At 40.5% G+C, this 19,082-nt stretch overlaps 1 protein-coding gene across 17 annotated transcripts in view; it reads right to left on the reverse strand.

The window, feature by feature from the left end:
* The window catches only part of ERC1 (ELKS/RAB6-interacting/CAST family member 1), a 399,699-nt gene that overhangs the window by 191,604 nt on the left and 189,013 nt on the right, over nucleotides 1–19,082 (reverse strand). For 12 of the 17 annotated variants that reach the window (XR_010947412.1, XM_067756040.1, XM_067756039.1 and 9 more), the window contains one exon: nucleotides 18,010–18,141. The exons of the other annotated variants lie outside the window; for them this stretch is intronic. Coding sequence is in view for 11 of the 12 variants with exons in the window: in XM_067756040.1 (XP_067612141.1) it covers nucleotides 18,010–18,141 (132 nt within the window). In the remaining variant the exon portion in view is untranslated. The remainder of the gene's footprint in view (nucleotides 1–18,009; nucleotides 18,142–19,082) is intronic. 17 annotated transcript variants of the gene reach the window in all.

A 19,082-nucleotide genomic window follows, 5' to 3' on the forward strand; every position in this document is an offset into this window, starting at 1 on the left:
CTGCCAAGATACAAAAACCAACGTTCAAGTTCAACAGCTTACCAAGTACTTATCTTTGAATTCCCTCTCTGTTCATCCCCTGGCCTGAGAATTTTCTACATTCTTGACAACTTATGAATGCATATTTTATCAGCCATCTTCAATTGTTTCTGTGGAAGTTATTTTCCCAGCATCTAGTCTGCCATGGTTACAGATATGTTTTATCTTTCATTCCAAACTTGAACTTATAGAATTTCCTTGTTAGTAAAACATAATTTTCTTAAAGATTGCTTAATTTTCCCACCCATTTGAGTGCCAGGTCAAGGTGTCAAGGTATTTCCACCTCAGATCATACATACATCCAAATAAGCTTTAAAGCACTTTAGCATTCAATGCAAGAACGGTGCCATGAACCAGGATTTCCAGCTAATCACCTGATTTGTGCTCTGGTTCCAAGCCAGGGAAACAGCTTCAAAGCCAGATGGAAATTCTGCACTTTCTGTTACTTTCCCACAGTCCCAGAGAACACATTCAGCTGTCTCCACTTGGACACCCACCCCGCTCTGTGCCCACCACACAGCAGTTGTTGTGTAGTTTTGGGTACAGACACTGAGAAACGAAGGTAATGAAAGCCGAGTAGAAGAGGAGATACATACCACACCGAACAATGAAGAAATTCTCCACAATTTTAAAATGTGCTCCAGGTCACAGTATGATTCTCGAAAGCACACGCTATGAGACATTTAAAAAAAAACAGAGCTGGGATTCAAGTATGTAACCTAACTGCCTCCACTAAAATATTAAGGAGAAAGTTCAAGGCTGACAGTGTGCAGTGCCAGCAGGACCAGATGGTTTGCTTAAATCACAAGCTAATAAACTTTTACTCAGAATAAGAAGGGAACAAATCATGGCTTTACCACAGACCCATTTTCCCTAAGAGAGCAAAGCAACTGGGCGCTTCAGGTAGGTGCTGGCAGAGACTGCATCTTCAAGTTTCCCTCCTTCTTCTGTTCCACAACGAAGAGCAAAATACTTTTTGTAGTTTCCAAGCTGCTTATGGAAAATCTTGTTACAGTTTCTTGGGAAGATAAGAGGCATAAGTCTCCAAAGGAGAAAGAAATGATTAGAAGAAAAAAGGAGGGATACAAAAAGAAGATTATCTAGAGGTTAAGCATTCATTAATGTAAATGTAATTTACATTACATTTACATTAATGTAATTCTGTAAGTCAGATTTTCGTATAAGTCCCCTAGTTTTCCTGATTTCAATGAAATTCTAGATTAAGACCCACTCTGTTATACAAGCCCCCCCCCAAAAAGTTATCTAGCTCTTGAGTTGAGAAGCATGTTTGAAGTATTAATGAGAACTTATATACATAACTACATACATACATTCCCTACCTTCTCCTAACAAACTGCTTTAGGTACCTCACAACCACTACTAATGAGAATTTGAATTCACAGAATTCCCAAGAGATTTATGCTAGTATTTATACTAGAAATCGTCTCTTTATCCCCATATGTTCTCTTTGTCAAAGCATGGTAATTCTTTGACCAGGTATATACCAATAGTGCGGTATTTTATGAATATGGAATACCTATAGCTATTACAATAATAATAAGAGCAACTTACATTATCTGAATACTTTGAATGCGCTAAGCCTTTTACATATGTTGCCTCATCATCCTCACGAGGATCCTATGAGGTGGCATTATTGTTAGCATCAGTTTTACAGAAGAGGAAGCAGGTTCAGAGTTTAAGTGCCTAACCCCAGGTCACACAGCCGGAGGAGGCAGAGCTAGGGTTCCAACCCAGGCGGTCAGAAGGCGGTCAGACTCCACTGCTGTTCACAGTTAATGCTGCTTTGCTACAATGTATCAGTGTTCAAAAAGTCCTAAAACAGCCTCCCACAACTGTACCTAAGGAATCCCTCTGGGGAGTGTGCCTGTGCCCACTTTTGCATCTTTCTATCCGTCCTTTCTCTCCCTTCTCTCCCATCCGCTCCCCACGCCCCCAGGTACTTAACTCCCTCCATGTGCCAGGCACTGTGCATTATACCACCAGGGCTTAATAGAAATACACGTGCTTCCCTAGTGCTCCATGTAGAGATACAGTCATTAACTAATAGTATTTGTAAATGTATAATCATAAATCATGAATAGTTTTATGTAAGGAAGAACAAGACGCCATGAGAATAAGTAACATGAGGGCTTCCCTGGTGGCGCAGTGGTTGAGAGTCCACCTGCCGATGCAGGGGACACGGGTTCGTGCCCCGGTCCAGGAGGATACCACATGCCGCGGAGCGGCTGGGCCCCTGAGCCATGGCCGCTGAGCCTGCGCGTCCGGAGCCTGTGCTCCGCAACGGGAGAGGCCACAGCAGTGAGAGGCCCGCGTACCTCAAAAAAAAAAAAAAAGTAACATGAGACTTTGATCCATGTTTTGTGGGCCTAGAGAAAGTTTCCCCAAGAAAGTCAAGGAGCAGATGGGGAGGAAAAGAGCATTCCAGCTCCAGCGCCCAGCAAGTTTAGAAACCCTGAAGCGGGAATGCATATACCTACAAGAGAAGATGAAAGCATCGCAAGCCCTGAGAGCAAGAGGAAGAAGGGTGCACACGTGGCAGGAAAGGAGGAAGCGGGCAGATGCAGCGCTGTGCAGGCCATACGAGGGGCTTTTGGCTTTTCCCCCCAGAGCAACAGAGGTACCAAAGGATGTGACCAAACAGAGGAGCGAGATGATTTAGAATGTTAAAATCAGAATGACTAAAATAATGGCCCAAGGAATCTAAGCTGAACAGAGAGGGACGCCAAGCCAGGGCCAGTGGATTGGTATAAAGCAAAAAGAGACAAAGAAACTCAAGAAACATAGTTGCAGTGGAAACCTGAAAGCTGAAATGACAGCAAAGTGTGATCTGAGAGGAGGACGCTATAATGAGTGGGCTGGAGGTGGACTGGGTTAGCAAGGTCTAGGATGCCAGATATGGAATGAAGAAAGGCGGCGACCTCTCGGGCCAGGAAGCAGAGAGGACAGACAAGTGGGTTATCCACACAGATGCTGAAGCTGGTGAGGCAGCAAAAGCCTGCAGTGAGAAGCTTCACACTACAGCTGAACAGCATGAGCCCTGAGGAAGCAGAGGCTCTTTGGATGGGTGTGATGGACCAGAGGTCTGAAGGGTAACAGGAAGCAAGACGGAATTCACATTTACTGACCACCAGGAAGGGCTGTGGGGAGTTTGCAGCGGAGAGGCCAGATTACACTTCGGGCAAAGAAGGTGAACGTGGTCCAAGAAGTAAAATAAGAATGTTTGTGCCAGGGCCAGGCACAGAGCAGATACTCAATGAGTATTTGTTGAATGGGTGAATAAGTGAAGATAGATGAATCTGTGAATTCTGGTGACCTAGCAGGAAATGTAAAAGGGATGAGAAGAGTGGAAGAGCTGGGTTAGGGCAAGAAGGCACTGAACAATATGGGGACGAAGGTGCAGAGCACAGATGCTCGGGGGCTTTTGGGGGTGGGGGGCAACATCTGCTGAAATGCAGGATGAGAGGCACAGCAAAATTAACTCCAATAGGTTCGCTGAAGAGAGTGGGCACTTCAAAATGAATCAGATGCCCCTAAAATAAGAATTTAAATATTTTGGCTTTTTTAGTCCCCATTTGAATGCATATGACATATGATAGTGTTGATTACAACTCTCTATTCTGTTTATTGAAAATAAGATATAAGTGATTCTTGAGGTAACCTAACGGTAACAGGTGCCACTGAATTCAGCAGAATGTTAGACTTAGGGACTGTCAGGCATTACTACTACCTTTTATTCCGGACTTTATAAAGAACCCAAACATGGGTAGATAACAGCACTGAAGAAAAACCACAGAAGCCACAGTTCAACTTTGGGAGCCACTAGATTTCTTGACTTTTTATATATAGTTGGATTTCTCCAATATTCGACAATGCCAGATGAAATCAGCGAATGACACTTTTGATAATTAATGTGCTCCATGGGTGAAGAATTTACAACGTGTTTTTACTGTCCCTCAAAATATGCTTCACATTCCCTTAGGACACTTAATAATGCTTAACAATGCATGTGGCTCACAAGTACCCACACAGTTGAGGCTGACATGCAGGGGAGCTAAGTTCACACTGACTGGCTGTATTCCTTCACTGGTAGCTGCCTTTAGGTTTCCAGTAACATTATGCTGTGGTAACAAATCTTCAACTGAAGATCAATTTTAAAAGAGTGGAAACACAACAATGTGAAGGAAATGCTTCTTTTTCAAGCCATCTCAATTTTCCTTTTTTTTTTTAAAAAACAGCGCAGAGGGCTTGGGTAGATAAACCCTAAAATAAGCACTCATCACTCCAAAGTGGAGCTTGAAAAATCAGACATCAGTAAAATGTGGGTGCATTTTCAAAGCAAAGCAAATGTCCCCCTACTGGTAGGACTCTCATCATCTGAGTGACTGAGGGTGGAAAAAGGCTTTGAAAGGGCCAGTGTTTATCTCACTGCCAACTCTCCTTAGGTGATTTCTTGGTAACACAGCATCAAAACTAAAAGGTAAAAATCTGAATTAAGCACTGAAAACTATTTTTTCCGGAGACTGTTACTTGATTAATGTCTCCTATAACTTGCTTATCTTAGCAACAAACAGGTTGCACCAGAATCAAGTAAAATATAAACTTAATAGTTTCCCAGGTCCACATAAACTCCACGGCTCCTATTCTATGCCCGTAAGAAAGAAGGACAGAAATAATCTAGATAGCATCACACTTTCTGTCTCCGGCGAAGAAGATGGGACAACTATCATTTTGCACTTTTCTGCATCTGGGTAACTCAGGAAAAGAAATACAAAAAGAGGAGGAATGACAAGACTTTCCCTTGAACTTCGAGCTCTGGTAAGTTCTCTCCTGAAAAACAATTGTTTCTGCATTGCTGGGAAGTCAAGGTAACAGGATACAGTACATGACAGGAGGGCTGTATACGTTGCCTATAGGCTTTGGAAAGAAATTTCCTGAGTTAAAATTATGTATTTGGTTATTTCACATGGAGAAAACCTTAATTCACCTTTATTACAGAAAACAGCAGTCCTCTCGCTAGCATGAAGTCGCCAACAGGGAAGAGAGCATTTAGGGCTCAAGCCCTTCCTCTAAGGTCAAATAAACAATTTGAATAAATCAGCTTCAGACTGTTTCCTTAAGTTTTCAACAATGAAACCAAAAACTTACTGGCATTTTAACTGGAAATGTTAATGCTCATTTGCATTGCTAAAAAAAAATCAAATAGCTACCTAGAAGTAAAAAAGTGACATTTTATTAATTAGAGATACATTTTGTGGGGAAAACATATTTCAATATAACACCTGAAAAATGGTTACAAAGAAAATATTGACCAATGACAGTTATTTGACCTTATCAAAAGTATATGATTAGCCAAAGGAGTAAAGTAAAAGTGTGGGATTTAACGTCTGGCAACCCAAGGATGCCAAGAGGGAACTCATAAGTATCTCACACACACACACACACACAGGATTATTCTGGTCTGGCCATAATAAATGAGGCTCAACATTTGTGTCCTGCCTTTAGAGGCGACCAAAACACTTGTGGGGGAATAAGTTACTCCACACAGGTGAGAGTACAGAGCCCTGGAAAGACTATGAAACTCGCCCTACGTCACAGTTAATAAACAGAAGAAACCGAACCCACGTCACCTGATGCTGGCTCAAAGCCCTTCACACCCACCCTCGCTGCCTCTTCGTTAATTCACTAAAGAGGGTGGACGTCAGAGGAAGGGACACAGGAGCACTGACGCAGAGCTCGGGGCCATGCCGCACACGAGAACTATCTGCTGTGTAGGATGAGTGCCGCTGTGCAGATTTCTCTAGGAAAACATGTTTCACTGAAAACATCCAGGAAGGCACAGCCAAGGAGAACATAAACTGCATATAAAGATCAGCAGGAAGCCATCTAGCTCCCACGATTTCACCTTCAGCCATATCCTGGATGACTGCCTCTATCATCAATAACTTGGTTTCTCAAACTGCACAGCAGGAGGTAACAGAACAAGGGCCAGACACCCCAAGAACCATTACAAGCAAACTAAACATCATCTGTTACAGATCTGCCACAAAGATTCCAAAAGCACTTCCCAGTGTGGCAGTGGTTACACAGTTTAGACACAAGTATAAAAACACACCTACTTTTGAAAACCAGCATCTACAGACTCCCGCACTCAACTGTGTGGTTCATTTTGGAGTATGCCAAGGTTTTATTTCTTCTCCACTGCAGTTAATTTTTTCATCTGATTTTAACTTTTGAAAACACAGATGTGGTCCTTTTGTTGAATAAAAAGAAAAAATCAACCTGAAATTCAGAGACACAGATATTTCCTGAAGTTCCAGGATAACATAATCATGTACTATTTTTTCAAAACTTTTCAAAAGTAAGAAACTAACCAAAAAGACAACCAGAAGTGTACTATTGTAAGAACTACTCTACGAACTACTGATGAATATAGGGGTTTTGTTTTGTTTTGTTTTGCCATAACCATTGCATGTGGTTACTTCCTGGAGGCTTCAGTTTTCTTTCAGACTTTCTTTAGCTGTTGTCTAGTGACCCCATCTGGCAAAATTATAGAGGAAGTTATATTGGCCCAAGCTTCTGGCAAGTCAAACTTTTTTTATTTTATGTAAGAAGGAAATAAGAAAGTAGAAGTTCAGGGTGAAAGAATTTTAAGGATTTTTAGCTTCATCCTTCTGTAATACATAGGATAAGAGGAAAACCATGTAATTAAGAAAAGGTCATGCCATTCTAACTGAAGGAATTCATGTTGCTGCCTTTTCCTTGTTATTCTTGAAGATGCTTGTTTAATATTCTGATCTTCTATTAAAAGTTGTATTTAAACTCTGAGATTTCTGCTTGCTTGTTTAATACAAAGATGAAGTAATTAATTCAAAAGTGTATCCAGCATAACTGGATGAATAAGATTTTGAATAGTACAGAGCTGTTTAAATTTTTAAGTAAAGAGTTATTAAAAACAGAGAAATGTCAGTTTAAACCATGAAAATCAGCCTTGAGATGATAGGCTTTAGTTGTCTCTCATTCTTACTATCAACATTCAGAGCTTGATTTTACTAAACGGGGTAAAAATTACAAGCAGAAACTGAAGGAGCGCTTTTAAAACACTGAGAGTTTCATTTTAATTCACCATCTGACTTATTCCGCACTTGTGAAGGTGGCTACAAGATTCACGCAATTTCAGCTCTTCTTTTGAACATTCACTGTCTGAGACATTTGAATTTTTAGACATGCTGTTATTTGAACATATTTGGGTAATTTCCATTAATAAGTGGATTGAAATGCAGAATAATATTGGGTCGCCATTACCGCAGACTGTATCATTCCTTTAACTTGAAGCCCATTTCATACATCTCTCTAAGATCAAAAGGAGGAGAAGTCTAAACATGGAGATTTCTGCTATGGCCGGGTACAGCCATTTAACTTCTTCTTTCAACAAGTCAGAGATGGCAGAACTCTCTTTGAAGTGGCAGCCCTGTTGGCCTTTGAAGTCCCTTGTCAATTGCAGAAAGGCTCTGGTGGGGTTTGTTTTGTAGCCAGCTGTCACCGTGAAGGCAGACATGACGTATTTCCAGCAGTCTCACTTCAGGGTCTGTCAAGTGACTGATTTCATAACCAGTCACCATAACAAAGGAGATTCAAACTCACTGACATGAGAGCAAGAGTCCACAGTGAAACTTACTAGGTTCCTCTTGACAGAGCCTGATTTAAATACTCAAGTGATTACACAATGGCAAAGAGATGACGGCTGTGAAGTTAACTGTCACATCTCCTCGGATCCTTGAATATTAAAAATGTACTTTCCATATGTTTATCAATAAAATGTTTCATAACAACAGTATCTTCAATCTTTGCACTGATGAGAAATGATGACTTCTGCAGAAATCAGTAAACTGCTTTAAAAGCACAGTTTACATTGCTAACTTACGACTAGACTTTCTTATATAAGACAATGATTCTCTATAGTTCTGAGACAAATGTTTGCATTTGTAATGCTTTTAGACTGCTCAGCTACTCAAGTCAAAAATCCCCACCACTCCTGACACAGAAATCAGTTTAAGACTTAAAAGGATAAGTAAAGAAAAACAATTTAACATGTGTTAAGAAACTTCCATAAGCTATAAATATAGCCCATGATAGCACTATATAAAAGGAAACAATCTTAATAATATTACAAATCTATTTTTAAGGTGGGAAGAGATGACACCAATCTTGAAAAATCAAATGTTAAATTTACCAATGATGATCAGAAGTATTAATTCCACTGGAAGGAAAACAGGGTAGGAACAAAAAGATTTTCATACTAATCTGACCATAGTTTATGTCTGTTATGTAGAACGTTTTGAGCTTTCAGATGTTTTTATGAACATGGCTTGCTGCTATCAGAGCAGAAGACCAGATGTACACAAGACGTTTAGCTCCCAGGGGCTCTCAGGCCAGCCTCAGTGTGGTTAGTGCTGCACGTTCGTCCCAGGAAACACAAGTCCTCTACTTCCCACTGAAGAATAGGTCACAGGAATCCCAATGATTCCTAAATTTTACTTTTCCATTCTGGCTACCATGCTTTAAACTCAAGCAACAAAAAAAAGGGTGAATTACGCTCAAATAATGATATCTATTCTAAGTCTTTAAATCTACAATTCTGAAATCTTTTGAGTTTTTCTGATCAGATGACAAAGCGCTTCATTAAATCCCATGGAAAGGAACGGCAGCAAAGAATAAAAACACGTATCAATTTAAAAAAATGTTTGGTAAGGTCTGTAAAAATCATAAACTTACCATGAAACTTTAAATTGTTTAGTAAATAAAGTGATGCTGCTGCTATTAGGGGTACAGACACTCAGGTGGTCAGAATTAAATTTCATTCATTCACTCATGCACTCAAAAAATATTCATTGATTGCCACTGTGTATCAGACGTGACGGTAGGTATCAAAGATACAGCAGTAAACAAGACACAGCCTGGCCCTCACGGAGCTTTCATTCTACTAGAGAAGACAGAGAGTCTCTTCAGTGACAGTAAATAAGTCATAACAACACAGTAAAACAAACAGTACAGGATGCTGCTGCAAAACATGGGGGAGACACGCAACTCAGACTTGGAAGGTCAGAGAGGAATGTATGGAAGGAGAAGTGGGATTTATGCAGACAAGAGAAAAGGGCAAAGATGAAGACACTGCTTCATACAGAGGGAAATGCAGTTTCATAAATGCAAACCAGTCTGCACCCTTCTGAAAAAGGACCCAGTGAGCACTGGTGCTCTTTTTCTATCCAAGAAATATTAAATACATCCAAGACTTTACTATCGAAATGATTAAACAAGACTACTGAGAAAGCGTTATCGTGGAGACTGGCAGCTAACAGGTAATCAGTAAAGGCAGTACCTCGAGCAGTCGTTGTATTAAGAGAAAGATGCTATGTACGTGTCCTGTGGGCCACATCTTCTGGTAATAAGCCAGGCACATATTTATGGACTCATCAAAAGCTTACTTTGCAGAAATATACAGAGTAAACAGGTACTCTCTCAGTTTACGTGCATTTGAGGTTAACTGGAAGAGGCGTGTATGCTGTGAATGGCAAACACAAAGCTAAAGTGAAGAAAAAAAGCCAGCCATACCTCATCTCCCGACTTTATATTCTGAGCTCAGAGCACTCTTCTGAGCTAAACGTGTATATCCAACTGCCTACTTGACATCATGAGAAACAGGACACAGGCACCTCCAATTTGACATGTACAAAGCTGACCCCCTACCTTAAACTCCCCCTCCTCCAGCTTCTGCAGAGTTGAATAAACACCACCACCCTCCACTTACACCGTCATGGCGGAAAAGGTGGGCATCGGCCCCCCCACATCCTCCTCCCTAACCTTCCCCACGCAGACCAGCAGCAGACCCTGCTCGTCCCACCTCCAAGCAGCCAACACCCTCCCCCGCCCTTGCATCATGCCGCATCTTCCTGACAGGTACGGCCCTCCTACCCGTGCTCTCTCTCTATTTATTCTTCAGATAACTGCCAGAATAGGCTCTCAAAACCTAAAATGGATTTTCATCACTCTTCCGTTTGAAACGATTTACACCACAATCTGGTTTCTTCCTACCTCTCCAGTTTCACGTCAGACCATCTGTTCTCACTTGTTTATTTACCCACTCGCCTACCTACGCGCTCAGCCACCAGCTCGCTTCTACTCACTCCTCTCCACTAACCGGTTTTCCTTTGGTTCTCTGATTGCGCCTCGTTCTTCCATCAGGGGGTCCACACACCGTGGTTCCCCCGGAGGTAAACCTCTGGCCATTCTTAATCTCACTAAGTCCTGTATACTTTTCCACGTCTCAGTTTAAGCATCAATGCCTTTGTGATGCCTTCCCTGACCATTCATTCTCTTGTTCTGCTCTTTCATAAAACACTATACAGGACTTGATTTGTCTGTGGCACAACTTTAAAGAATATGTTTAAATCTGTGATCACCGATCTCCCTAACATATAAACGCCGTTAGGAGAAGGGACCATTTTGTCTGGCTCACAAAAATAGTCACAGCTTCTAGAACACAGCAGCCTCTCAATAAAATTAATTAAATGAACAATGGAATAAATGAAATAGGTGATATCTCTGAGGCCATTAAACTCTTAACAATGCTGGGGTGGCACATACTCCTGGGGGACAGACATCTCCTTCTCACTTGTGTAACTATTCTACTCCTTTTTCTGACACTAACTCCAATGCTCATGCTATAAATTTAAGTGTCTAGTTATATGAATATGGGGAAACACACATGATTATGACATCTCATATTTCCCCATTATTTCTTAAAGGAAAAATTACTTTTGACTAACATGTAGACCACGGATGTTTTCCCAAAAACAAAAGTGAAAAAGGGACCAAGGACAAGCAAAAAAGTGCATGTACTTGTATATTTCATTTCTACAACTCTGACAGGCTCAGGAGAAAAAAACTGAGTAGTAGCTGCTAAGTACATGTGTGTCTATGTATTTATCCATCCATCTAACACATGAGAGAATCCAGCTGTCTGATACACTGACCACTGGACAGATTAAATAAATATAAAAACTCAGTCCTGCCGGGGCTCTAGCCACAGTTGAGGTATTCAGCTGGAACATGGGGCTGGGCTGTCATCTTGCTCACATCTTATAAGACATGCCCAGCGTCTCCAGGTCCTCGTGGACAGCGCTCCTATAGACTTCGGAGGCTTCAGTAACCATCAAGCACTTGTAACGAGAAGTGTATATCCACAGAATTTATGTCAAGAGTGAAAAAGCAACCTCTGTTCAGAATTCAAATCCTTTTACTAGGGAATGGGATGTGGATACCACGTGTGAGCACCAAGAGTGCACACTGCCACTGCAAAAAATCTGTCTTCTAGGTACCTTCAGTACACAGGAAGTGTGTGTGTGCACATCTATGTGTTTAAGGGGGAAAAAAAGTCATGAAAATTCAAACAGATATTTCCAATTGTAATTTAAGGTCATGAGGATCAAACACAAATTTTTAAAATCCTAAATATTTTGTATCTTCTTATTTCTAGGAATAAGGTATAAGCATAATGTTCTAAAATCCATATTTTGCTTCAGATAGTGCTAAAAAAGTATTCTTTTCTTTCCCTCTCTCCTTCCTAAAGAAACCCACAGAATACACGACTTTGTAAAACTGAAAAATATTTAGCATTAGGATAGGAGTTCACAGTACACATTTCTAGTCCTTTACTAAAGCTACCCATACTCTCTTCATGAGGAAAACCTAAAAGTAAACTGGAAAATAATGCACAGACTACGATCCTGCACTGACCTAAGACACACTCAGAGAACGAACAACCCAATGAGCAAAACCATGCCCACCTGAGCAACCTGTTAGCTGGCTGTGGCATCCTCAGCTGATGTAGATACTACAAAATTCTAGGCCAGGCAAGAGGAGAGGACAAGGATTTCCTCAATTCACAGGAATTCAAACTTCATATATATGTAACCGGGAACTTTTAACAATAAGCATGCCATCACTGGTACCGAATCAACCAGGTAGGGTCTATAGATAGTAAGTTTCTCTGGAGCCTAGCCAGGTTGGACCAGTCCTCCCCTTGGAGCTATCGAGGGCAGTGGTGGTAGCAAGAGAAGTATCAGTAGTAGCTAATGTTGACTGACTACTCTCTTTACACATACAACAACCTCTCTTCATGCGGTAGATATACCAGATTATGCCAGCACCTTTATAGCACTATATACCAGTACCAAGTTTCTTTGACAGCTCAAGAACTGACACAGAAATAACTCGCCCAAGATCACAATTTGTAAGTGATGGAACCATAATTCCAACGAAGGCTTCCAACTTGAGAACCCACTTTTCTAGCCACCAGGTACTATAGTTTCCCTAAAGTTCTGCAGTGGCCTTCTGAACTAGAGAGGCACAGTATAAAATCTCTGTACCTAACATATCACTTCTGCCTTTCTTGGACTTGATTCTCCTAACTGAGGATGCTAATTTCAGCTTTGTAGGATAAGAGTGTTTTCTCAGGTGAGATGAAAAAGCCTGAGGGAAAAACTGGTTTGAGGCTAAGAAATAAAGAGTTCTGAATTTGGATGGTTTCAGGTTGAGATTTCAATGAAATGCTGGAGTAAAGATACAAAGTAGATAGGAAGTAGACTTAGCTTGGATCTCAGAAGAGAGAACTGGGCTGAAAGTACAAACCTGACGTGGTAGCAATTCTACTTCTCCTACTAATACAGCTAACACTCTTCAGCACAATTTCTTAGTTCTTACCCTGAACAAGTTTCTTGCTAGGGCATTCTCATCTCAGAAAACGGAACCACCACCTCTCAGGCGTCCTGTCAGAAATCGGAGGATCACTTTTGTTTCTTTTTCACCCTTACCCATACATGCAATTCATCAAATCTTTTTAGCTCTGTTTCCATTCTAAACCTGCTCACTCTTCTCCACCTCCACTGCCAGCATATGAGGTACTCAGCCTAATCTGCCCGCCCGCCCCTAGACCAGGAGTCTTCCACAACGACTGTGCTTGTATACCTCTTAAAGAGTTTATATAACTAGGATCTTAACTTGATATATGATTTTTTGGCATCATAAGTTAAAGAGTTGGTATCGCATCATAAGTTAAAGGATTGGTAGGCATCGAGGGAATTTAAATCAACATAATAAAGGCCATATATGACAAATCCACAGCCAGCATCGTTCTCCATGGTGGAAACCTGAAACCATTTCCACTAAGATCAGGAACAAGACAAGGTTGCCCACTCTCACCACTATTGCCCAACATAGTTTTGGAAGTTTTAGCCACAGTAGTCAGAGAAGAAGAAGAAAAGGAATCCAAATCAGAAAAGAAGAAGTAAAACTGTCACTGTTTGCAGGTGACATGATACTATACATAGAGGATCCTAAAGATACTACCAGAAAACTACTAGAGCTAATCAATGAATTTGGTAAAGTAGCAGGATACAAAATTAATGCACAGATATCTGTTGCATTCCTATACACTAATGATTAAAAATCTGAAAGAGAAGTTAAGGAAACACTCCCATTTACCATTGCAACAAAAAGAATAAAACAACTAGGAATACGGGCTTCCCTGGTGGTGCAGTGGTTGAGAGTCTGCCTGCCGATGCAGGGGACACGGGTTTGTGCCCCGGTCCGGGAAGATCCCACATGCCGCAGAGAGGCTGGGCCCGTGAGCCATGGCCGCTGAGCCTGCGCATCCGGAGCCTGTGCTCCGCAACGGGAGAGGCCACAACAGTGAGAGGCCCGCGTACTGCAAAAAAAAAAAAACAAAAAAAAACCCACCTAGGAATAAACCTACCTAAGGAGACAAAAGACCTGTATGCAGAAAACTATAAGACACTGATGAAAGAAATTAAGGCGATACAAACAGATGGAGAGATATACCATGTTCTTGGACTGGAAGAATCAACATTGTGAAAGTGACTATACTACCCAAAGCAATCTACAGATTCAGTGCAATCCCTATCAAACTACCAATGGCATTTTTCACAGAAGTAGAACAAAAGAATTTCACAATTTGTACGGAAACACAAAAGACCCCGAAAAGCCAAAGCAATCTTGAGAAAGAAAAACAGAGCTGGAGGAATCAGGCTCCCGGACTTCAGACTATGCTACAAAGCTACAGTAATCAAGACAGTACGGTACTGGCACAAAAACAGAAATGTAGATCAACGGAACAGGATAGAAAGCCCGTGCACATATGGTCACCTTATCTTTGATGAAGGAGGCCAGAATATAAAGTGGAGAAAAGACAGTCTCTTCCATAAGTGGTGCTGGGAAAACTGTACAGCTCTGTGTAAGAGAATGAAATTAGAACACTCCCTAACACCATACACAAAAATAAACTCAAAATGGATTAAAGACCTAAACGTAAGGCCAGACACTATAAAACTCTCAGAGGAAAACAGAGGCAGAACACTCTGTGACATAAATCACAGCAAGATCCTTTTTGACTCACCTCCTAGAGAAATGGAAATAAAAACAAAAATAAACAAATGGGACCTAATGAAACTTAGAAGCTTTTGCACAGCAAAGGAGACCATAAACAAGATGAAAAGACAACCCTCAGAATGGGAGAAAATATTTGCAAATGAAGCAACTGACAAAGGATTAATCTCCAAAATATACAAGCAGCTCATGCAGCTCAATGTCAAAAAAACAAACAACCCAATGCAAAAATGGGCAGAAGACCTAAATAGACATTTCTCCAAAGAAGACATACAGATGGCCAAGAAGCACATGAAAAGCTGCTCAACATCACTAATTATTAGAGAAATGCAAATCAAAACTACAATGAGGTATCACCTCACACCAGTTAGAATGGGCATCATCAGAAAATCTACAAACAACAAATGCTGGAGAGGGTGTGGAGAAAAGGGAACCCTCCTGCACTGTTGGTGGGAATGTAAAATGATCCAGCCACTACGGAGAACAGTCTGGAGGTTCTTTAAAAAACTAAAAACAGAATTACCATATGATCCAGCAATCCCACTACTGGGCATATACCCCGAGAAAACCATAATTCAAAAAGACACATGCACCCCAATGTTCACCGCAGCACTATTTACAATAACCAGGTCATGGAAGCAACCTAAATGCCCATCAACAGACGAATGAATAAAGAAGTTGTGGCACATATACCCAATGGAACATTACTCAGCCATAAAAAGGAACGAAATTGAGTCATTTGTTGAGACGTGGACGGATCTAGAGACTGTCATACAGAGTGCAGTAAGTCAGAAAGAGAAAAACAAATATTGTATATTAACGCATGTATGTGGAACCTAGAAAAATGGTACAGATGAACCAGTTTGCAGGGCAGAAGTTGAGACACAGATGTAGAGAACAAACATATGGACACCAAGGTGGGAAAGCAGCGGGGGGGTGGGGATGGTGGTGTGCTGAATTGGGCGATTGGGATTGACATGTATACACTGATGTGTATAAAACTGATGACTAATAAGAACCTGCAGTATAAAAAGCAAACAAACAAACAAACAAAACAACTAATACTAAACTTTCTTTGGGTTATTTGTATGGAAATATGTTAATATAAATGTTTCAGACATTATATGAAATTCCTAAAAATCTTATATGTTCTGGTATAATGTTATAAGTCATAAATTCTAGTTATTACTTTAAAATGTATATCTCAAATAACTAAATTTCCTTGTCAATTGCATTATAATGAACTTTCGTCAAATCTTTAACCGTGGTCATTTTTAAGGCTTTTGTCATTTACAGATAGTTCTGGGTGCACTCTGATGCTTTTGCAAATACGTTCCTATAAAAGGGTTTCATCTTCAGGGAATTCATGGAAAAGACTCTGACGAGTACAGGTTTCTGGTAACTGACTGTACTGCTGAACTGAATGAATAAGCATTTTCAGAACTCTAATGGAAAACTGATGAACTCATAAAAGTGCTAACAAAAGATCAAGATAAAAAAATTAATTACATGGGACTGAGTGAACTGATGGGGGTGATTATAATTTTTGTGACTTTCTGTTTGAATTAAAAAAAAAAATCCCACAAGGACTCAGAGGCAAAAAATATACAAATCAATTTTCTCTGCAAAGTAAAGGAGCTGTTACAGTGGAGGATTCCTGCACTGAATGTCAATATTACGACATAGTATGAGTGTGTTTCGTGTTTGGTAATTGCAATCATTGTTGCTTTTGTTGTGGTCACCCATTTACAATGCTTGGTGTCAGTCTATTTATCTCTTGTAAAAATGAAATACAGTGTGCGTGTGTGTGTGTGTGTGTGAAAAAAGAAAAAAAGAAAGTACAAGAAAAATAAATAAAATAAAAATAGCCTATTGGGCTTCCCTGGTGGCGCAGTGGTTGGGAGTCCGCCTGCCGACGCAGGGGGACACGGGTTCGTGCCCCGGTCCGGGAAGATCCCATATGCCGCGGAGTGGCTGGGCCCGTGAGCCATGGCCGCTGGGCCTGCGCGTCTGGAGCCTGTGCTCCGCAACGGGAGAGGCCACAACAGTGAGAGGCCCACGTACCGCCAAAAAAAAAAAAAAAAAGCCTATTAATATCAATCAATCTGCCCCAGAAAGCAAATTAGAAACAGTTCACACAATAGCTTAAAAAAGAACATGTAACAGCAGTCTATATACCATGACATGATTTATTATTAATTGCCAAAATTTCTACATGATCTCTGGTATGTAAGACTTGTCACTAAACAATGATCCCAAAGCAGAAAAAAATCTTTACAGAAAGACAAAATGGGGAACATTTTGAAAATAGAGGGAAGAATGTAAAAAAGATAAAATCAAGATACAAAAAAATCCTTCCTTACCCTGGAACAATGGTTGACACTACCCCTTCTCTGAGGCTCTCCACTACCCAAGCTCTGTTTAACTGTACATTAATAAATATTCAAATAGAAAGTGGACCGAGACATTTATCTAAGAATAGGGCACTGAAAGAAACTCATTCTGGAAAGATCAATTTTCCTTCAGCTTTGCTAATAAATGTCAGTTTGTCTTTCTACACTTGACACTAAAGAAACCAGATCCTTGTATCTAAGTTATGAGGGGACTCCCTGTAGTACATACCATGACACGTCTGCTTGGAAGGTACCCTTCTTCCTTGCTATGGCGCTACCCTAGCTCACAAGAGCTCTGGTGGTCTGATCAAAGGGCTCCCCAAAAGATTCATGTCACCCTCTCACTGAACACTTTTTACCAATAGTTTGGCACTTATGTTTCTCCAACAAAGAGATGGAAACAACACTGGAAAAGAGACACTCTTATAATGGGAACTGAGATTAGAGCCTTCACTTGTTAAAACGATTTCTTCCATTCAGACCTCCCACCTTTATTCTTCCTAATAAAAAGTTTAAAGCAAGGGCAGAGAATCTAAAAAGACATATAAAAACATAGAAAACAAACAGAAACAGCAGAGTTCTTTAACAAGTCACCTCCGGGTTGAGATGCTGATCTGGGACTCCCAGGTGTCATGACATCCACGTCCTTCATACCTGTTACCAACCTCAACTTGTTATAACTTTAACGGCTCTTGTGAACAAGACAGGCTATAAAATAAATAAACGTTTTGCTATTTAAATCAACGGCTTTGACTCAGAAGTGTTTGTGTTTTCCCATTCAATTTAAAAGCAGGGCTGTGCTCAGTCTGGTGACAGACAGGCAAGTTAAATTTCATCTCATCAGATGTGTCAGCATACACAACATCAATACATACAAGTCAGCCCCAAATATGTAACGCACAGATGACTGCATTAACATGAATCAATTCTTAATACGGCTATGTTTTAATTCTTATTTAACTCTAAATACTTACACTCAGTGAAGTGCTTTGAAACCCTGCAAACATACATTATGTACTGTTCACCTAAGCCATACTGGCTGGGCTTCACCCTCCTTTAACCAGCAGCACTGCCGTAACTGTAAAAAATCGCAGACCTGTTTTTCAGCACTGGTCCTGGCTGACTCCTCCTGTGCCAGCACCATCTCTCGCTCTGCAGTTATCTGTACACTTTCTCTTAGTGCTTCTTCCAGCTCTTCAATCCTGTCATCCTTCTTACGGAGACTGTCCTGGAAAACGACGGAAGACCAGGTGAAGGAGACTAATTAACTCAAGGAGAGCCCATTTATCAAGGAAGGGCTATGTGCTTATAAAATGTTCTTCCCTTCAGAAGTACATCTAGGCCAAAAAGATATGGACACAAAGGAAAGAATAAAACAGGGGAAGAAAGACATAAAGAGGTTGAAGAAGTAAGTATATTGTTAAGAGCAAAGGGTCAAGTTAGTTAAGCAAGAGAAACCTGTGATGGACTTCCTCCGTAACACACCGAAGAAAACTGTTAGTGTTAGGCAGATGGGCGGCAGGGGCCTGATTATCTAAAAATGCAAAGCCGTTTCTGAGCTACTCTCTAAACTGGGCTTATAGCCAGCTTTGATGAAGCCTAAGTCACAAGACTCAAGAGCTAAACATTCTCTCCCTGCAAAGTTAAGCCCAGATGAAAAAGTAAACAGCATGATCAGTCGGATTATATGCTACATATAGACAATTGTTGGCAAATTCATTTTTTAAAAAAGAAATGCAAAAGATTTCTCCTCATGAATTCAAGAGAGTAAAGTTTTCTCTCAATCTCATATGAGAAAACTAAAAATAACTGGTGATAAGTAACTGGTCTGGCTAAGGATGAGTAATTTGGTTAGACAACCAAAACCCACTAGGCCTAACATTCTTCACATGTCTAAGAAGTAACTTTCGGGGAGGTAAATATGGATTTCTACCAGAAAGACAAACAACATCCTACAGGACTTTAAAATCATGTAAGATAGACGATCTTAAAAGAAGAAGAATAAATGAAACAGTTTTCAAGTAGTATGAAGAACTGGATCCATCAGATTATTCTAAGCATTTCTTCTTTAAATAGAACCAGAAGACTAAGAATAAAGTGCTGCCTTTTATTAACAGATGAAACAAAGAACAAGGTTTGTCCATTCATTCTCCAACTTGCTGAACACTC

Source organism: Pseudorca crassidens, chromosome 11 (assembly GCF_039906515.1).
Source record: "Pseudorca crassidens isolate mPseCra1 chromosome 11, mPseCra1.hap1, whole genome shotgun sequence".
Taxonomy (NCBI): domain Eukaryota; kingdom Metazoa; phylum Chordata; class Mammalia; order Artiodactyla; family Delphinidae; genus Pseudorca; species Pseudorca crassidens.